The sequence below is a fragment of the Harpegnathos saltator genome, unplaced genomic scaffold (genome assembly GCF_003227715.2).
Source record: "Harpegnathos saltator strain DR-91 unplaced genomic scaffold, Hsal_v8.6 scaffold205, whole genome shotgun sequence".
Lineage (NCBI taxonomy): Eukaryota > Metazoa > Arthropoda > Insecta > Hymenoptera > Formicidae > Harpegnathos > Harpegnathos saltator.
Genome location: NW_020229990.1, coordinates 426200 through 444773, shown reverse-complemented (window position 1 = coordinate 444773; position 18574 = coordinate 426200). Strand labels below are relative to the sequence as shown.

The 18574-nt window shown below is 39.1% G+C and overlaps 2 protein-coding genes across 2 annotated transcripts in view; both read left to right on the top strand.

Moving 5' to 3' along the window:
• Nucleotides 1-18574, top strand: part of Mical (Molecule interacting with CasL) — a gene marked incomplete at its 5' end in the record, with an annotated part of 449478 nt that overhangs the window by 180232 nt on the left and 250672 nt on the right. The window lies entirely within an intron of this gene.
• On the top strand, nt 15969-18232 carry LOC112588384 (uncharacterized). The gene is made up of 2 exons (XM_025298112.1): nt 15969-17696; nt 18200-18232. The coding sequence occupies exon 1, from the start codon at nt 16748-16750 to the stop codon at nt 17372-17374; it is 627 nt and encodes a 208-aa protein (XP_025153897.1). The 5' UTR covers nt 15969-16747; the 3' UTR covers nt 17375-17696; nt 18200-18232.

Below are 18574 nucleotides of genomic sequence, written 5' to 3'. Positions count from 1 at the left end.
CGTTTTTTCACTTTATAATGCTGATTTATTCAATCTGTCTGATATATCAATCCGCAACATTGTTATAATATTCCTGCGATATTGTAAATTGATATATCACATTGAAGTATTACTGCGATATTCAGAAATATTACGTAGTGGTCTATCATGCTGGAATATAGCGGCAATATTCCTATGATATTGCAATGAGATTTGTCATCGCGCAATATTGTTGTAATATTGTCACTATGTTGCCATATAATAGTCACGTTGTAACATTGCAGTAATATTTCACTGATATTGTAATCTGATATATCACTCCGCAACATTGTTATAATATTCCTGCGATATTGTAGATTGATATATTACATTGAAGTATTACTGCGATATTCAGAAATATTACGTAGCGGTCTATCATGCTGGAATATAGCGGCAATATTCCTGTGATATTGCAATGAGATTTATCATCTCCCAATATTGTTGTAATATTATTACTATGTTGCCATACGATAGTCACATTGTAACATTGCAGTAATATTCCAGTGATATTGTAATCTGATCACTCTGTAATATTGTGATAATATTGCTGGAATATTATATAATAATCTTGTGATTTTGTAATATTGCTACGATATTATAATGTTGCTTCAATATTGCTGCAATATTGCAGTGCTGTGTGAGAGTGAGAACAACTGATTTTAAGTAGCAGTGAGAACAACTGATTTTAAGTAATAGTGAGAACAACTGATTTTAAGTAGCAGTGAGAACAACTGATTTTAAGTAGCAGTGAGAACAACTGATTTTAAGTAGCCGTGAGAACAACTGATTTTAAATAGCAGTGAGAACAACTGATTTTAAGTAGCAGTGAGAACAACTGATTTTAAGTAGCTGTGAGAACAACTGATTTTAAGTAGCCGATTGATCCTGGATAACATTAAGTGCATGAAATTTCGAAATTTGAACGGCCGCCATTAAAAATGGTGGGTCGTAGCGACTTAAAATTTTAAGGGTGTGTTTGTTATGAAAAGACTTTTCAAATGAGCCACCACTCGACCCTTAGTCCAATTTAAAATTTTCAACCCCCCTTACTACCAGGGGGTGAGGGATGATCGGTATCCATGTCATAGGGTAGCTTTTTCGAAAAATCAAAATATGTGTTTTACCGTTTTTTGATATTTTCATTTTTAGAAAAATCATTTAAGGGTTTCCACACTTTTGACAAACCCTGTATATTCTATTGACCGCTGCGACTTCTATTTTGCCAAATTGCCCATTTGGAGGCTCAACCGGGATATAGGTTACGTGAAGATAAAAGACTTGCACCTGTGACGATCGAGTTGATATGAGGACTGACAACTTAACTGAACTCTTACGAAGATGAAAGACGGCATCGAGTTTATACAACGTTGAGAGACAACGATAGATGTAATAAAGCTCGTGTGATGACGACAGACGTGCTAGAGTTCGGGTAACGACGAAAGCGAGAGACGAGAGACTAAACCTAGTATGCGAAGATGCGAGATAGACGATGCACGAAATTAAAGACAAGATAAGTAAAGACGCAGAACGAAGCAAGACTAAGTAACAAATGGAGAATGTAGCGCAAATCGAGACGGTAAAACAAAAGATTATAACAGCTATCACAGCGGCCATTAGAGCATTGCATCTATTTATTTTCGAGAAGGAGGGAGATCGCAGGAATCGACAGCGTCTCAGAAATTTCAAAGGTTTCGATTTTAAAGAAGGTGCACAAGAGCATGTCAGTAAGTTAGAATACGTCAGACAACTGACATTTGGCGATCTCATATCTTGTAATATTTTTAGTTTAGAATACGACGGAAATAAAAAAGAGATAATAAATCGGATTTGCCATGGTCTGATGGATTTGAACACATTAACATGCACAAATTCTGAATCAGACGAGTCAGACGAGAATGAAGAAGAGCATGAAGAGCTAGATGAAAATCAAGAAAACGAAAAAAGATTCAGTGAGAGAGGAAACTAACGCACAAAGAAGAGGAGGAATACTCATGAACTTCGCTATGACATATAGAGATGTAGAAGATTCAATTAAACTTTTTAATGAAAATGACGCATACCCTGTAGAGAGATGGATAACCGATTTCGAAGATATACAGTACCGGCCAAAAATATATCACCTTTAAGATGTTTGGGCATAATTTGGTTTAAAGTGGATATGTATGAGGTCATAACATGTTTTGATAACAGGTGCAATTTATCGCGAATAAAGTACTTTTAATCAAATAATATAAACAACTCGTAAAAAAATAACTATTTCAAATGTCCAAAATACGTTAAAATGAATAATAAACTTTAGCCATAACTATGTTCAATGTTAACACAGGAGCACCAGATTTATAATTTAAATTAAATAACTCTAATATTTCGCAGCAAAACCTTTTGCATCGATTACAGCTTGACAACGTCTGGGCATCGAATCAATGAGTGCATCGATTGTAGCTTGAGGGATCTTTTTCCATTCTTCTTTAAGTTGGGAGAATTTCTGGGCCGCATTTTTAGCTTGCTTTTCAGCCAAACGTCTTTCCAGCTCTTCCCACAACAATTCTATAATATTTAAATCGGGGGATTGACTTGGCTAATCCAAGAGAGTTATGCGATGGCGTCGGAACCACTCCTGCACTTTAGCTGCTCGATGTTTCGGATCATTGTCTTGTCGGAAGATGAAATTGCGACTAAGGAAACATTTTGCATATGGAAGCATTACATTCTGGAGGATGTTTATGTACACTGTCTGATCCATAATGCCCTCGATTTTATGAAGAGGACCTATTCCTTTTACAGAAAAAGTACTCTACACTATAATTGAACCACTTTAATGCTTCATTGTAGGAAGTTAGTATTTGGCATCAAAGCGTTTGCCTTCAGGATGACGAATGCACTTTGTTCCATCACTACAAAACAGTATAAACTTACCTTTGTCGCTCCAGAGAACGTCATACCATTGCCGTGATGTCCAATTAAGATGTGCTTTGGACCACTCTACTCACGCCTTCCGATTCTTCACAGAAATGAATGGTTTCTTCACAGGTCATTGACCATGTAGTCCTGCATCTTGCAAGCGACGGCGTATGATACGTACAGATGGATTAGACTGTCCTAGAGTTAATATTTCTTTAGCAATGTCCGACGCCGTGAGATGTGAGTTGCTACGAGATGTACGCAAAATGTTGTGATCGACGAGAGAACAACGCGGTCGGCCAAGAATTTTCTTATTAACAGAATCTTCTTGAACCTTTAAATGTTTAAACTTAGTCACCGTTGATTTAGAAATTCCAAACTGCTGGGCTTTATGCGTCCGCCCTTGCTTGCGACCCTCTACGATAGCTTTCTGTTATCATTCGTCTACATTTCGAGCACCACAAGTCTTCGACATCTTCTAACAAGGGGAAGGCACGTACGAGATCTCATGGATCGAGATGAATCTTTTTGAGGTTATTCCACAACGGTAATAAACCTTCTGTGTAAGAGGATTTGTCTCAACACCTCTTCGTCTCGGAGAAAATAAATATTTACGTCTTCTATTCCAGCGGCGGATAGGCCAAGTGTGAAGCGAAGCTCTCAAGTCAGCTTCAGTAGCTGCAGCGGATGAATGTGGCGTGTCAACTTTTTGGCTCGAGTTCGATCCTCGGACCATCCAAATTTTTTTTCGTTTTATTATTTTTTTTTTCATTTTAATAGCACGAAACGGATACGATAAACAAAGTACGAGAAAGGAATGTATTAAATGGTTATTATATTTAATAGATATCAATTATATTTGACAAAACATTAAAAAGTGTTTTGTGAAATAATGTGAAAATTAAATTTATGCTAGTTTTCCCACTCTCTAAAATTTCATGTAATATTTCGCACTGTATACACTTCCAACGAAAATTCCAAAGGAAAGGAAGAAAATGAACAAAACGATCCAAGGTCGGCCAGTTTCAAAACCTACAATGGTTCCTTTTATTCGGACCGAATGTTCTGTTTGACCTGCGTCTCTCTGACAATGAATAGTATCCCTTCCTAAACGCCATCCCTTCCTAAACGGCATTCTTCCTTCTTCAACATTTCTTTTTAGAACGGCGTTCCTACTTGAATATTGGAAGGGACCTGTAGAATATTCTAGTTTAATATTTAATATTTAATATTTAATATTTGTTTATTTATTTAATAATTATTATTTCTTTATTTAATATTTGATATTTAATATTTAATATTCTAGTTTAATAGCACCACCTATGTCATCCTTATCGTATACATCAAGAAAGTGTGACTCTCTTTCTTCAGTAACTCCGCTTGTGGAATACTACGGATCTATAGTTGACATATCACTTATTTCTATCTCCATTCTATCACGAAAATGCGTCTGTTCGCTATGAGTGAGCAAGCCAAACTAGAATATTCTACATGTCCCTTTCAATATTCAAGTAGGAACGCCGTTCTAAACAGAAACGTTGAAGAAGGAAGAAGGGATGCCGTTTAGGAAGGGATAGCGTTTCGGAAGGGATACTATTCATTGTCAGAAAGACGCAGGTCAAACAGAACATTCGGTCCGAATAAAAGGAACCATTGCAGGCTTTGAAACTGGCCGACCTTGGATCGTTTTGTTCATTTTCTTTCCTTCCTTTGAAATTTTCGTTGGAAGTGTATACAGTACGAAATATTACATGAAATTTTAGAGAGTGGAAAAACCAGCATAAATTTAATTTTCACATTATTTCACAAAACACTTTAATGTTTTGTCAAATATAATTGATATCTATTAAATATAATAACCATTTAATACATTCCTTTCTCGTACTTTGTTTATCGTATCCGTTTCATGCTATTAAAATGAAAAAAAAACAATAAAACGAAAAAAAATTTGGATGTCCCGAGGATCGAACTCGAGCCAAAAAGTTAACACGCCGCATCCATCCGCTGCAGCTACTGAAGCTGATTTGAGAGCCTCGCTTTACACTTGACCTATCCGCCGCTGGAATAAGAGACGTAAATATTTATTTTCTCCGAGACGAAGAGGTGTTGAGACAAATCCTTTTACACAGAAGGTTTATTACCGTTGTGGAATAACCTCAAAAAGATTCATCCCGATCCGTGAGATCTCGTGAGATCGTACGTGCCTTCCCCTTGTAAGATGTTAAACTAATGTTTACAACCGTATTGAAATGGCGACAAAATACATAAATATAACGAGTATACAGAGGGTGTCATCGGACGATTTTGGACCAATCAATAAATATCTTTGAATATCATATATGTTTCCCAATTTTCTCATACATTACACATAAAGTGTACATGATATCTGCTATAAAAATTTGAATCTAGTTTCTTTACAGTGAAAAAAGTTATGTTCAAAACTCCTAAAGGTGATATATTTTTCACCGGTACTGTAGCTACTTTGTTTAATGGGACGAAATTGCAAAAGGTAGTATTTGCTAAGAAAGCGTTAGTTGGTCCAGCTAAAGTGCTTGTAGAGAGCGAGGAAATCACGGCAAAACATGGCACAAGCTGAAGATGGTTCTGGAAGAAGAACTTGTTGATAAAATCAATAGCGCTGAATTATATGTAATGTTGCGCAAACGAAAATTGAAAAGAGAAGAAACGTTACAAGAATATTATCTAGTGATGAAGGAGTTGGCATCACGAGGAAAAATAGAACCAGATGTGCTTATTCAATATGTAATAGACGGCATTCCAGACGACACTAATAATAAATTAATATTATATGGAACCAGAAGTTTTTAAAGAAAAGCTGAAAGTCTACAATGTTATCTGGAAGAAGAAACAGGAGAAGGTGAAAACTGATCGAGAGAAGCATGACTATACTGAAGAAGGAAAACCAGCGACGACATTAGTTTTATAGTTTTATAGAAAGACAGCAAACAAAGAGCAGAAACCAGACACACGATGTTATAACTGTGGAGTTAAAAGACATAAATCCAAAAATCCAAAAATTTTAAGAGAAAAGAGTTAGGTAAGAAATGCTTTAAATGTCGAAAGTTCAGGTATACAGCTACTCAGTGTGGTACGGTATCAGATGGTAAGATAGATAAAAAACAATCAGTGAATACAGTCATTAATTCCTCTGCGAGTAAAAAGATAAAAGAAATCACAATAAATGATACGCGTTTAGATGCATTAATTGATTCCGGTAGTGATGCTACTATAATGCGCAATATTTATACTAAAATATGTTCTGGAAAATTACTAGATACAACTATTTATTTAACTGGTTTTGGAAAAGATGGAATTTGATCTTTAGGTTGTTTTTAAACAATAATTAAGATAGATGATGAACAATTCCCATACACCGTACATGTCGTTTCAAAAGAAGAGATGAGTGCGATCATAATAATCGGTAACGACATTTTAAATATGGCTGAAATAATTAGGAGCGCAAATGGGATAACATCTCATAAAGCGTCACCTACTATGTTTTAGCACAAATTAACGTAGTTGATAAACAATCGTTAGATATTGGTGATACAACAGATTCGAAAATTCGGGAAGAGGTTGAAGAACTAATCACGTTATATCAACCGGGTGGATGTAAAACAACTAATTTTAGTATGCATATTGTTCTTAAAGATGACAAACCAATTACACAAAAACCTCGTCGATTGCCCGCGCCGGAAAAAAGGGATTGTTGGAAAGCAAGTATAAGAGTGGCTTGATGATGGTATAATAGAAGCGTGTACATCAGAATATTCTAGTCCGGTAATAGTAGTAAAGAAAAAAGACGGTTCACCAAGAGTGTATGTAAATTACAGAAAATTGAATAGCATAATCGAAAAAGACAGTCACTCTTTGCCTTTAACAGAAGATTTGTTGGACATGTTAGAAAATTCACGCGTGTTCAGCACATTGGATTTGAAAAATAGTTTCTTTTACGTCACGGTAGAAGAGGAAAGTAGAAAATACACTTCATTTGTAACGCACTGTGGTCAATACCAGTTTTTAAAAGTTCCTTCTGGTCTATGCAATTCGCCACGAGTTTTCCAACGTTTCGTAAACGTATTTTAGAATTTAATCAAAATGAATATCGTATTACTTTACTTAGATGATTTGGTTATATCAGCTATAGGACTATAGAGAGAGAAATGGAAGCATTGCTTCGCTTACGATTAGTGTTAAAAGCAGCTAGTGAATATGATTTGCGATTGAACCTTATGAAGTGCCAGTTTATAAAGAAATTTGTTGAATTTCTAGGTCATATAGTAGAAGGAGATAAAGTTTATCCTTCAGCTGAAAAGATTAAAGCTACGGTTGATTATCCTGAGCCACGAGGATTAAAGGATGTTCAAAGTTTTTTAGGCTTGTTAGGTTAGGTTATTTTAGAAAATTTATTCCTATGTATTCAGTTATCGCTAGACCTTTGACCTATCTGTTACAGAAAGACCGACCATACATATTTAATATTGCTGCAAGAAACGCATTTTAACAGTTAAAGACATTTTTAGTTCGAAATCCAGTATTGAAAATAGTAGTATGAGGAGGTATGGCTCGTCAAAACATTCCCTCTCCACTTTGACCTCTGGCTCCAGTAGACCACGCCCACCCGTCGCCAGAGGTCGAGTGGAGGGGGAATGATTTGACGAGTCATATCTATCCCCAAGATCAGTCGATTTTTTGATGGCATATGCAAATTATAGACGAGTCAAGTAAATGGCGGAATAGAAATGGCGGAACTTGAATCAGCTGACTAAAAATTAGCATAATCTAAATATCAAATTTTTATCATTCACATTGAGAGTTGGGGCAATTCAAGCTCTTGATCAGCTGGTTAACCCCTTAACTGTGGATGACGTGTATAGCCGCATGAAAAAGTCGTGCCACCAGTGTGGATGACGTGTATACACGCATCGAAGAAAAAAAATAGTAAAACTATTGTTTTTGGCATACAGATGGGTATCTATGTTTTTGGAGTCGCTGAATCCGAATTTGATATCAAAATTTCGAAATTCGAAATGGCGGATCCAACATGGCGAGTCAAAATTATAAAAATAATCGGTTTTTTATGAAAGTGGATATCTATATGTTTTTCGGGTTGCTGAATCCGAATTTGATATCAAAATTTTGAGATTCAAAATGGCAGACCCAACATGGCAGGTCAAAATTATGAAAATATTAGGATTTTCATGAAAGCGAGTATTTATAGGTTTTTGAGATCGATGAATTCGAATTTGGTATCAAGATATAAAACATCATAATAGTGGAATAAAAAAATTTTAAGTAAAAAAAACATTTATATAATCGCTCTCTGCCGAACCCGGAGTCACGAAACGAGGACGTGGCGGTTATTGACTCCATTTTTATATATGTTTTTTGTTTCTATCGTTTTTAAGTTTTTTTTATAATTTTTAATTCTTTTGATTTTATAATATTTTTGTTTTTATAATATTTTTGTTTTCATAATTCTTTTGTTTTTATTCGCTTAGGATTCTCAAAATATATCCACTTTTCATCGCCAGTCACAATTGGATGGAGAAATGACTTTCTTTTGTACCTGGCGAGCAGCATTTCGCAAGTGGTTTTTCGGTTTTCCTGCTGTCTTTCATTCAGTTCATGTGGAACCCATTTTCCCATTTTCTGGATCTTTTCCATGGCTTTCAAACGTATGGAGACGGCTTCTCGTGTCACATTTAATTGATCCGCGAGTTGTTGTTGCGTTTGAGCGTTATCTTCATCTAACAATGCTTGCAATTTGTTGTCTTCAAACTTTTTCGGTGGTCTTCCACGTTCTTCGTTTTTCACGTAAAAATCGCCACGTTTGAATTTTTTAAACCACTCAAAGCACTTGATTTACCAAGAGCATGCTCACCGTAAGCTTCGACAAGCATTCGATGCGATTTTGCAGCAGTTTTCTTCAAATGGTAATAGAAAATCAATGCTGTCCGCAAATCGTAGCTTCCAGGCACAAATTCGACATGTTCAACACTATTACAAACGCTATGCTGTTATATGAAACTTGTATTGTTGTGAGTTGAAAATCTTTGTCAGATGTCAACAAATGGAATTGGCGCCAATGACGCGGTTTGACGGTAACTACATTGACAGCTAGGGCCATCTATGGACAAATTCCAGTTTCATATTTACAGACCTGTTGTATCTATTACGCCACTGCTACTCTTTGGTAGAAACTAGTTTCGCAGCATACATATACGACGAGAGAGAGAGAGAGAGAGAGAGAGAGAGAGAGAGAGAGAGAGAGAGAGAGAGAGAGAGAGAGAGAGAGAGAGAGAGAGAGAGAGAGAGAGAGAGAGAGAGAGAGGGAGGGAGGGAGAGAGAGAGAGAGAGAGAGGGAGGGAGAGAGAGAGAGGGAGGGAGAGAGAGAGAGGGAGGGAGAGAGAGAGAGGGAGGGAGAGAGAGAGGGAGGGAGAGAGAGAGGGAGGGAGAGAGGGGGGGAGGGAGAGAGAGAGGGAGGGAGAGTGAGAGAGGGAGGGAGAGAGAGGGAGGGAGAGAGAGAGGGAGGGAGGGAGGGAGGGAGGGAGGGAGGGAGGGAGGGAGGGAGAGAGAGAGAGAGAGAGAGAGAGAGAGAGAGAGAGAGAGAGAGAGAGAGAGAGAGAGAGAGAGAGAGAGAGAGAGAGAGAGAGAGAGAGAGAGAGAGAGGGAGAGAGAGAGAGAGAGAGAGAGTGAGTGCGTGCATGCGTGTGGTTATTGTCGCATGCGAGTTCTGGAAAAAATTCTGTAGGCCCTTCTGGATTCAAACCTGGAGTCACCGGCTCTTGAGTCAAGCGTCTTACATACTACGCTACTATTATATCCTAATGGAAACTAGTTATATTATGTATATATGGATAGTATTGACTTGATAGAGTGAAAAATTCTGGAAATTTCTAGTCCCTATGGGGCTCGAGTCCCCGAGACCCCTGCTCTTAAGTCGCGTGAGCGTGTGCGAGCATGATCGAGCAAGCGTCGATAATTTCGAAGACGAAAACCATCTAGCGATTATTGGAAGGCGATACTTCCGGTCTATGTTTACCGAATATTTTTATCTGTGAGGATCCCCCGCTTTCGAATTCGAAAAGTTTACGATGGGATTTGTTACCTCGAACTGGAAAATCACAGAGAGAAGAGGTGCAGAGAAAGGAACACATCTACAATATTTTTCATAGAATTAATACATATTTTATTTTTCATGATTAAGATGATGCGTTTATTATAATTGTTCGTATAGTTTTATTTAAATAAATTGAAGTAATTTCTTGAAATGGAATGGGAAAATAAATATGTAAAAGCGTTAAATCTTTTAGTTGCTGGCGTACATTTTGCTCGATATCCTGATAGTTTGCGACAAGCGTTTGTTTCACGACGTGCTCGTCTAAGTTTTTCTTAGGGAGTCTGAGTTCTATCTCCGTTACGAGGAACCGGGCATAAATGTTTACAAGTTTTGCAAACGACTATAATTGTTCACATCGAGCATGAATATATTTTGTTATAAGTTCTAACCTATCAAAAGATGTCGTCTGCATCACGATGTTTACTGTGTAGACTTTTCGTTTCTTCGTCTGCTGTGCCTGGGCTGAATCGGTAGGCATCCTTTTTGATGCGATATTCACCTCTGTCGTTTTCATATTTTCACTCATTATGATCGTCTTTGCCCCATGCGCTGTGGTAAAGATGATGGCCATATCGTTGATATGGACTGGCTCTGGTACGACCTTGGTTACCGAGCGCAAGTAATTGCCTATGTGTTTGATGTACTTTTTAAACTTTTCCCATGTAGCGAAGTCGAATTGGATCCCTGTAGAGGTATTGCCAGATAGTTTTATTGTAGGCTCAAGCGTTGTCCTATCGTTTGATGTCCGCAATTCGATTTGCATCCTCTTGGTATCCGAAGCATTGAGGGGGTAAATGGTGGAGAGAAGCATATAGCTCTCATGTCACGCTTTCCCAGAGTCGATTCTTTTAAATTCACCATAAGCGATCTTCTTAAATCTAGCGTTTGCGTTAATACTCGTCATTATGTTATTTACATACTTTTCTACACCATTACTTCTCACAAGAACTTGTTATCTCCCAGGCAAAAACACGAGAACTAATACATTTTGTCGCAACGAAATGAGTACTAAAATTGAAGAAACTCAAATGATTTGGGCCTGGTCCATCAGGCTTCTTATAAGGAAAAGAAAAGTCCCGACTAGAATTTTATCAAGTCCGTCTGATTTAGAACATAGTAACTAGAAAGTATTGGCTAGATACAGTTTTCTAGCCTAGTACTAGCTCGTTACTAATTGAGTATTTGTAATCAGATGTTGCGATCCAGTTGGTGTCTAGTAATCAATAGAAAATACGATAATAGATGGCGCTGCTTTTCTAAAAAACGATCTAGTTACTATGTAGCTATCAGCAGTTTAAAATTTGTTAGCAGATGCAAAAGAAAGGTTATGTTCGTACATTACATTATGTCTAGTAACTGCCTAGTCAGCATCACTACAGATGGCGCTATTATAGAACGCAAAAGATATGTAGTGAATACATCAGTGCTGTGTTGTCTATATCGGTTACAAACAGTCTGTTCTTTTTCGCAGACCTTGATGGATTAATGCACACTGATGCATTTAATTAAAATGAAATCATTATGTTTCACACTGATGCATTTAATTAAAATGAAATCATTATGTTTCACTCTAGCGTATTATACCAGTGTATACAAGTTTTTCGAAAAGGCACTAGTCTAAAGAGGAAGTAAAGTTATCCTGAGCGGATATTAAAATATCAGGATCATCTTGTCGTAGACCAAACAATTTATGTCTTACTGTATTATTGTCGAAATATATTTTCTAATGCGTAAGTAGACATTTAAAACTTAATCATTTCATTAACTACATAAATAAATGAGTTAACGTAGTTATTTAAAATGCAGATCATGGCTAAACAAAACAGTTCTCTCGTTTGTATTACTCACTCATAATAACTGTGTTATTACTAGATGTGTTACTACTAGATAATCAATAGATATATTTCTGTATAAATAGAATTATATTTATGTAAGCTGACTAGGCAGTTATTTTTTTCTTTTTTATAACGCAGGGAAAATCCATCATGAATACCCCCGACCCTTTGGGGGGTCGGAGGTTATGTCAGACTCTTACTGACTGAAACCTCTGCGGGATGTCTACCATTCGGACCGTGGTGGGGGGAGTCAGGGGAACTACTCCCGTATTCCCTCCCCGACACCCCGACTCCAGGGCTCTCCGGCAGCCCCTCGCCTCGAGTACCGAGCCCTGTCCCACTCAGGGAGTCCAGGGCGTGGACACCGACCGGTTTCCCGGCCGGGTTGGCCTTCTGATTTTTACTTGGAGGGAGGGGACATCCACCTTCCCTCCGCGCCCTTCTTATCTACCCTCTAAAGGAGGGGGGCAGGGGAATGGAGCCCGTCCCCAAACGGGCTACCACTCGCTCCTTTCCTACCCTGTCCGTGACTCGAAGGGGGAAGTCGGACTAACCCCGACTTCCCCCGCATGGACGGAGACGAGCCCGAGTTGGCCGAAGGGGCTCCCGATCAACCGGTGGCTCTCTTCGGCCGGCGCCATCTCGAACTCACTGCCCATACCCGGGGAGCGCCGCTTTTCCCACCTCTCCCTGCGGCGGGTTCCCGGGCGGCGCTCCCACTCGGCGGTCTTCTTGGACATCACATCCTTGTAGAAGGAGGCCGCCGCCCCCCAAACCTCCTCGCTCCTGCACATGACTTTGACCATGCGCGGGAGCGAGAGCTCCTCCTCCCGGCACCCCACCGCTCGGGCGAGGACACGGCGTTGTAGAGTCCACGCCTGACATTTCGTCAGGGTGTGTTCCGCCGCGTCTTCCAATCCCAGGCAGTGGTAGCATCGGTTGGTGGGCTCCTTCCTGATCCGGTGCAGACCGAAGCAACCGTGCCCGGTCAGCACCTGCACTAGATGGAAGGTGAGTCCGCATCCCACCCTGCCTACCACTTCAGGCAGGCAGGGACGGACAGCCTCGGCCGTTTGGAGCCCGGACACCCGGGGATCGGACAGCATATCCGACCACTTCTTCAGGAGCCGGGCTCACTAGGCAGTTATTAGACATACTGTAATGTACGAACATAACCTTTTTTTGCAGCTGCTAACTAATTTCAAACTGCTGATAGCTACATGGTAACTAGATTATATTTTTTTAGAAAAGCAGCGCCATCTATTATCATATTTTCTATATGATTACCAGATACCAACTGGATCGCAACATCTGATTATAAATACTCAATCAGAAACGACCTGGTACTAAGTTAGAAAATTATACCTAGCCAATATTTTCTAGTTACTATGTTCTGAATCAGACGGACTTGGTGAAATTCTAATCGGGTAGTGGAACTAACTCAACTCAACTTTGAGCACTTCAGAATCACCCAGAGACGTCGGCCTATTCATTAGTCTGTTCTTTTTAGCTGCACTGCGGAACTAATGCAATAAGTTAGAATGAGACAACTATATTTTTTCTTACTTTAATTTATTGCATCTGTTCAGTAGTGCAGCTAAAAAGAACAGAGCCCGTATTCTTGAAAAATTTCGCATACGATGTTTCACGAATATCACTAGATATCAGCCAGTTAAATCGCAATAACGAGATAGTACTAGGCTAGAAAACTGTATCTAGCCATTACTTTCTAGTTACTATGTTCTGAATCAGACGGACTTGATAAAATTCTAGTCGGGTTCGTCCGGTTTGGTACTTGACCTACACCGAGATTTGGAATTTCGTGAGTTCGTTAGTACACAGTGCCGGAGGTCACAATATTTTATATTGTAATATTTTAGATCGTTTTGAAATTAGCATTTTCAATGTTGCGGCATCTTCTGGGCATGGAAAGAAATTGAATAAATTAAGTCGTGAAGATATAGCGAAACGCTCGATTACCATAGATAACTTCAACAATTTGTGCTTTCTCCGTTCGCTCGTCGCTGCGATAGTGTACAATGAATGCGGCAATGTGCGCACGGGAGCAATGCATGATAAATGGAATTCTGTGAGGAGGCAAAATTCTGTGCTATGAGATCTGGCCGTCGAGCTGACACGAAAAGTCGGTGTCAATATGCGTGAAGAAGGGGACGGTATTTTCGAGATCGAGCGTTTCCAACATTATCTCGCCAACGACAATATCGCAATTGTCGTTTATTACTTTACTTCCTTCGCACGTGGTAAGCCCTCCATGTATGACGGTATTAGCGTATTCGCCTCTCTCGGTCGCTAAGCCAAGATAACGCCAAATATTATGTATTACGAAAATTCACGTCATTACAGGCCGATATTAAATTTAAGAACTGCATCGGGCAGTCAAGATTATTGCGTACGTTGTAATAGAGGTTATATTTATAAGCTGGAAAAGGAGCATCAATACTCAAACGTATGTCCGCGATGTCACGACGTTTCAGCGTGTGAGGAATCAGGCGTAGAAGCAATACGATGTGTCGCGTGTCAACGTGAATTTTACGGGCCGGTGTGTTTCGAGCGTCATCGCACACAAAAATCGCGGCAAGGTGTTTCATCTTCGAACATCTGTAGTATCCTGAGAGTTTGCAGTGACTGTAGTCGTTTGCGGTACTTGGTCGAGAGCGGTAACTAAAGCTTATTTTAAATGGTACGAAAATTATATTGTTAATCATCGGGCAAACAAAATTTATTGACAATGTTAATTATATGCTTATGCGCTTGTCGGCATTATCAAAAGCCATCAGGTTAAAGGATACCGCTAGCAAAGGACTATTTCCGCATTTATTTAACACTGTCGAAAATCAACATTACAACGGACCGATACCCGATGCAATATATTATTCTCCCGAAACGATGAAGCCGCATGAGTGTGTTTTTAGAAGTTTTTAGAATGGCACAAAGACATGGTGCGCAAAAACATAGAATTTTATTTCCAACGGGAAATTGTGAGCTACTGCCGGAACGATGACGATATTTTTCGACGGACTAGTCTCACGTTTCGTAAGATTTTTCTGAATCGTGGAAAAGTACTACTGTGATAAAAAAGGTATCCGAATTTTATTTTTAAAAAATCGCGGGTAAACTATAAATGAAATTTATTTGCTTTCTTAAGTTGGTACACATGTCCTTCATATTTGGTGAAAGAATCATGGCGTTCCTTCAAGCCGTTTAAAAGTGACAGTTGTTTATGTCGGTGAAGATTGTTGTGTATGGTGATCTTTACGATGTTGAAAAGTATGGAGCAAGAATTTGTTTGAAATTTTGTGTTGCGAACAAAATTTCGTTCACAAATGCATTCAAAATGTTGCAAAAAGCTTATGGCGATAATTGTTTATCGAAAACAGTTTTAGTGGTTTAAGAAATTTCAAAAAGGACGAGAAACCGTTGAAGACGACCCGCGCTCTGAAAGACCATCAACGTCAACGGATGACGTTCACATTGAGAAAGTAAAAGAATTGGTGCTCCAAAATTGTCGATTGATTGTGCGAAAGATAGTAGATGAAGTTGAAATATCATTTGGATCGTGCCAGCACACAATCCGTAAAAAACGACCGGAATTGTAGGAAAACTTGTGGATTTTGTATCACGACAATGCACCATCGCATACCTTGACATTGTGCGTGAATTTTTGATAAAAACTCAACAAATGTTGCTCCGCTAGCACCGTATTCACCAAACATGGCCCCCTGCTACTTTTCCTGTTCCCCTATTGAAAAAACCACTTCGCGGACAGCGTTTCGGATCGATTGAGGACATCAAAGAAAAATCGCTGCGTAAATTGAAAGCCATACCGTCTGCCGCATATAAGCGATGTTTCCAGGACTGGATCAAACGCTGGCATATGTACGATGCAAACAATGGGGACTACTTTGAAAGAGACTATAAGAGTTTTGATGATTGAATTATAATTTTTATTTTAAAAAATAAAGTTCGGATATTTTTTGATCACGGATATTTTTTGATAGTATATCCGTTCGAAGAATGCACAACCATCGCCTCTACGTGCATTAGAGTTTTTCGTAAAAACTTTCTGCGTGAAAAGGAGATAGGTATTATTCCTTCGGGTGGATATCGGCGTGTCAACAATCAATCCCGCAAAGCGTTGAAATTATTGTCGATAGAGCGCGAGCTCGATCATACTATAACGCATGTGGGTAGATCTCGCGAACACTGCATAGCGGAAGGGCTGCTCGTCGATAGATATTACGAGGCAACGACCCTGCGCAGACACGTGCTGCAATTTCAGAGGTGTTTTTGGCATGGATGTCCCGTGTGTTTTAGGGTGAATCGTGATAGCTTGCTCTCGACTACCGTAAAAGGGGATACGATTGACTCGCGATATGAGCGTACACGCGTAACAACATCTCGTCTACAGAAGCTAGGTTATGTCGTAACGGAGAAGTGGGAGTGCGTTTTCGATCGGGAGCTGCAGGACAATCAACCGATATGCGAATTCCTTGCGAATCATTCGATATTAGAAACTGAGCCTCTCGATCCTCGCGAAGCGTTCTTCGATGGTCGCACAGGGAATATCGTCACCCGGTACAATGTTACGGATATGAAGAAGATACGTTACGTAGACGTATGCTCCTTGTACCCGTTTGTGCTAAAGATGGGCTTTTTTCCGCTCAGTCATCTGGATGTGTACGTGGACGAAGAATGTTCCGCCTTGATTGGTATAGCCCCCGATTTTGACTTTAGCAGAGTGTAGGGGATCGTGCAGTGAAATGTACTCGCTCCGCATAATCTCTTTCACTCTGTTGCCTTTTTCACTCTCATTTCGCGTTCATGGAAAATGTTCGTCCTATGCCGTAGTTGCAGCGAGACATTTTCTCAATCTTCGTACACGCATGATAATCCGGCCGATCGAGCATTCGAATATACCTGGATATCCTGTGAATTACGGAAAGCTATAGAGAAGGGCTATAGCGTCAGGCCCGTGAGCGAGATATGGAAATATCAGATTTCACAATATGACCTAAGTACTCGGCAGGGAGGTATGTTCGCGAGATATATCAACTGCTTCCTGCAACTTAAGCAGGAGACTAGCGGATGGCCTGCTGAATGCACCGACGATAAAGAGGCCAAAGAGCGATACCTGCGGGAATATGAAAAAACAGAGGATATTGTTCTCGACAGGAGCAACATTGCGGTAAATCAGGGACTGCAAAGCTTTGCCTCAATTCGTTCTGCGAATCGTCAGCGATCCAATCTGCCAAATACCGAGGTCGTTAAGACATACGAACATTTCATGTCGCTGCTCACGAATCTTGGCTATGAAATCATAAATTTATTGCCCGTGAACCATGAGGTTCTCTACGTCTCGTGGCGACTACGACAAGAGACGTTTGTTCCTTTTGCAACTACAAACGTCGTAATAGCTGCCTACATGACGGCACAGGCGCGCTTGAAGATTATTTAGAAAAATTAGACCGTCGAGTATTATATTATGATACTGATTCATGTATTGGCCAATAAGTCCGTGCGGTTTTTTATTTATAAATGATCGATGATTATTTATATAGTAGGTAATAACCAGGACGTGCAAATTCTTATGAAGCGAAAATGATTAACATTAGCAGCGCTCTCTGAGATGGGACATGTGAGAAATCGGAACTAATTTGTGGCCGCCATATTGCTACAGTTGCGTTCGCTTTAATGCTTTAGTGCTTTAAGCCTTCAATAAGAAAAAAAAAGTGTTACGAAGAAGAGGTGTTACGAGGAAGAAGCACGAGAAGAAGCAGGTGCGAGAAGGAAAAACTTTTATTACTGCTAGTAACGACAATCAAAGTGTAAGTTTTGTTTTTATATATTGTATTCTATTTATATATAAATATTATGCATTAGTATAATTGTCCACTTTTTACTAATAGAGACTAATAAGTAAAAAATAAAAATAAGCTTTGCAATATGCTAACATAACAAGAGCAAGTTTGATAAAGATTGTAGAAATTCTTAGCGATGCATGCCTGCATGAAGTTTGCGCTTAGTTTCTGCTGTTAATCTGCTGCTAAATAATTTGATACACCTTGTGTACGAGCTATTTCAGCAGATTGATGACTGAAAACAAAAAGAATATGTTATGACTATCCTTGAACGTAATGTCAAATCATATTATATTAGCTGGTTGCTTTTTGAACATGAGCTGCATGCAGGCATAGATAGCTAAAATTTCTTCATGGAATCTACTCTATATATATATATATAATTTATGAAGATATTTATGTACTCTCTCTCTCTCTTGCAGAAGGACTACAAGAAGACTTCAACAAGGGAAGAAGAAAAAACAAGAAGAAACAGTTACTCAAGAACCACCAAAATCTTTTCCTTGTTAGCGACAAACAACTTGTTTTATTTGAGTATGCATGATACTGTAATATTGTATACTGATGATGCAAATATCTGTTTAACTAAATATAGGTTTATTTTTTTTATAGGTCTCATAACAGCGGGATCAAGATGGTACGAGTATGTTGTGTACCAGGATGTTCGACAGGGAAGACAGCACCATCGCATAAATTCCCACAAAATGCTGAACGTAGGCTACAATGGTTCAAGAATTTGAAAATGAAGCCAGTGGAAGGAGCTGAAGAGAAAAAGTTATGAGTATGCTACAACCATT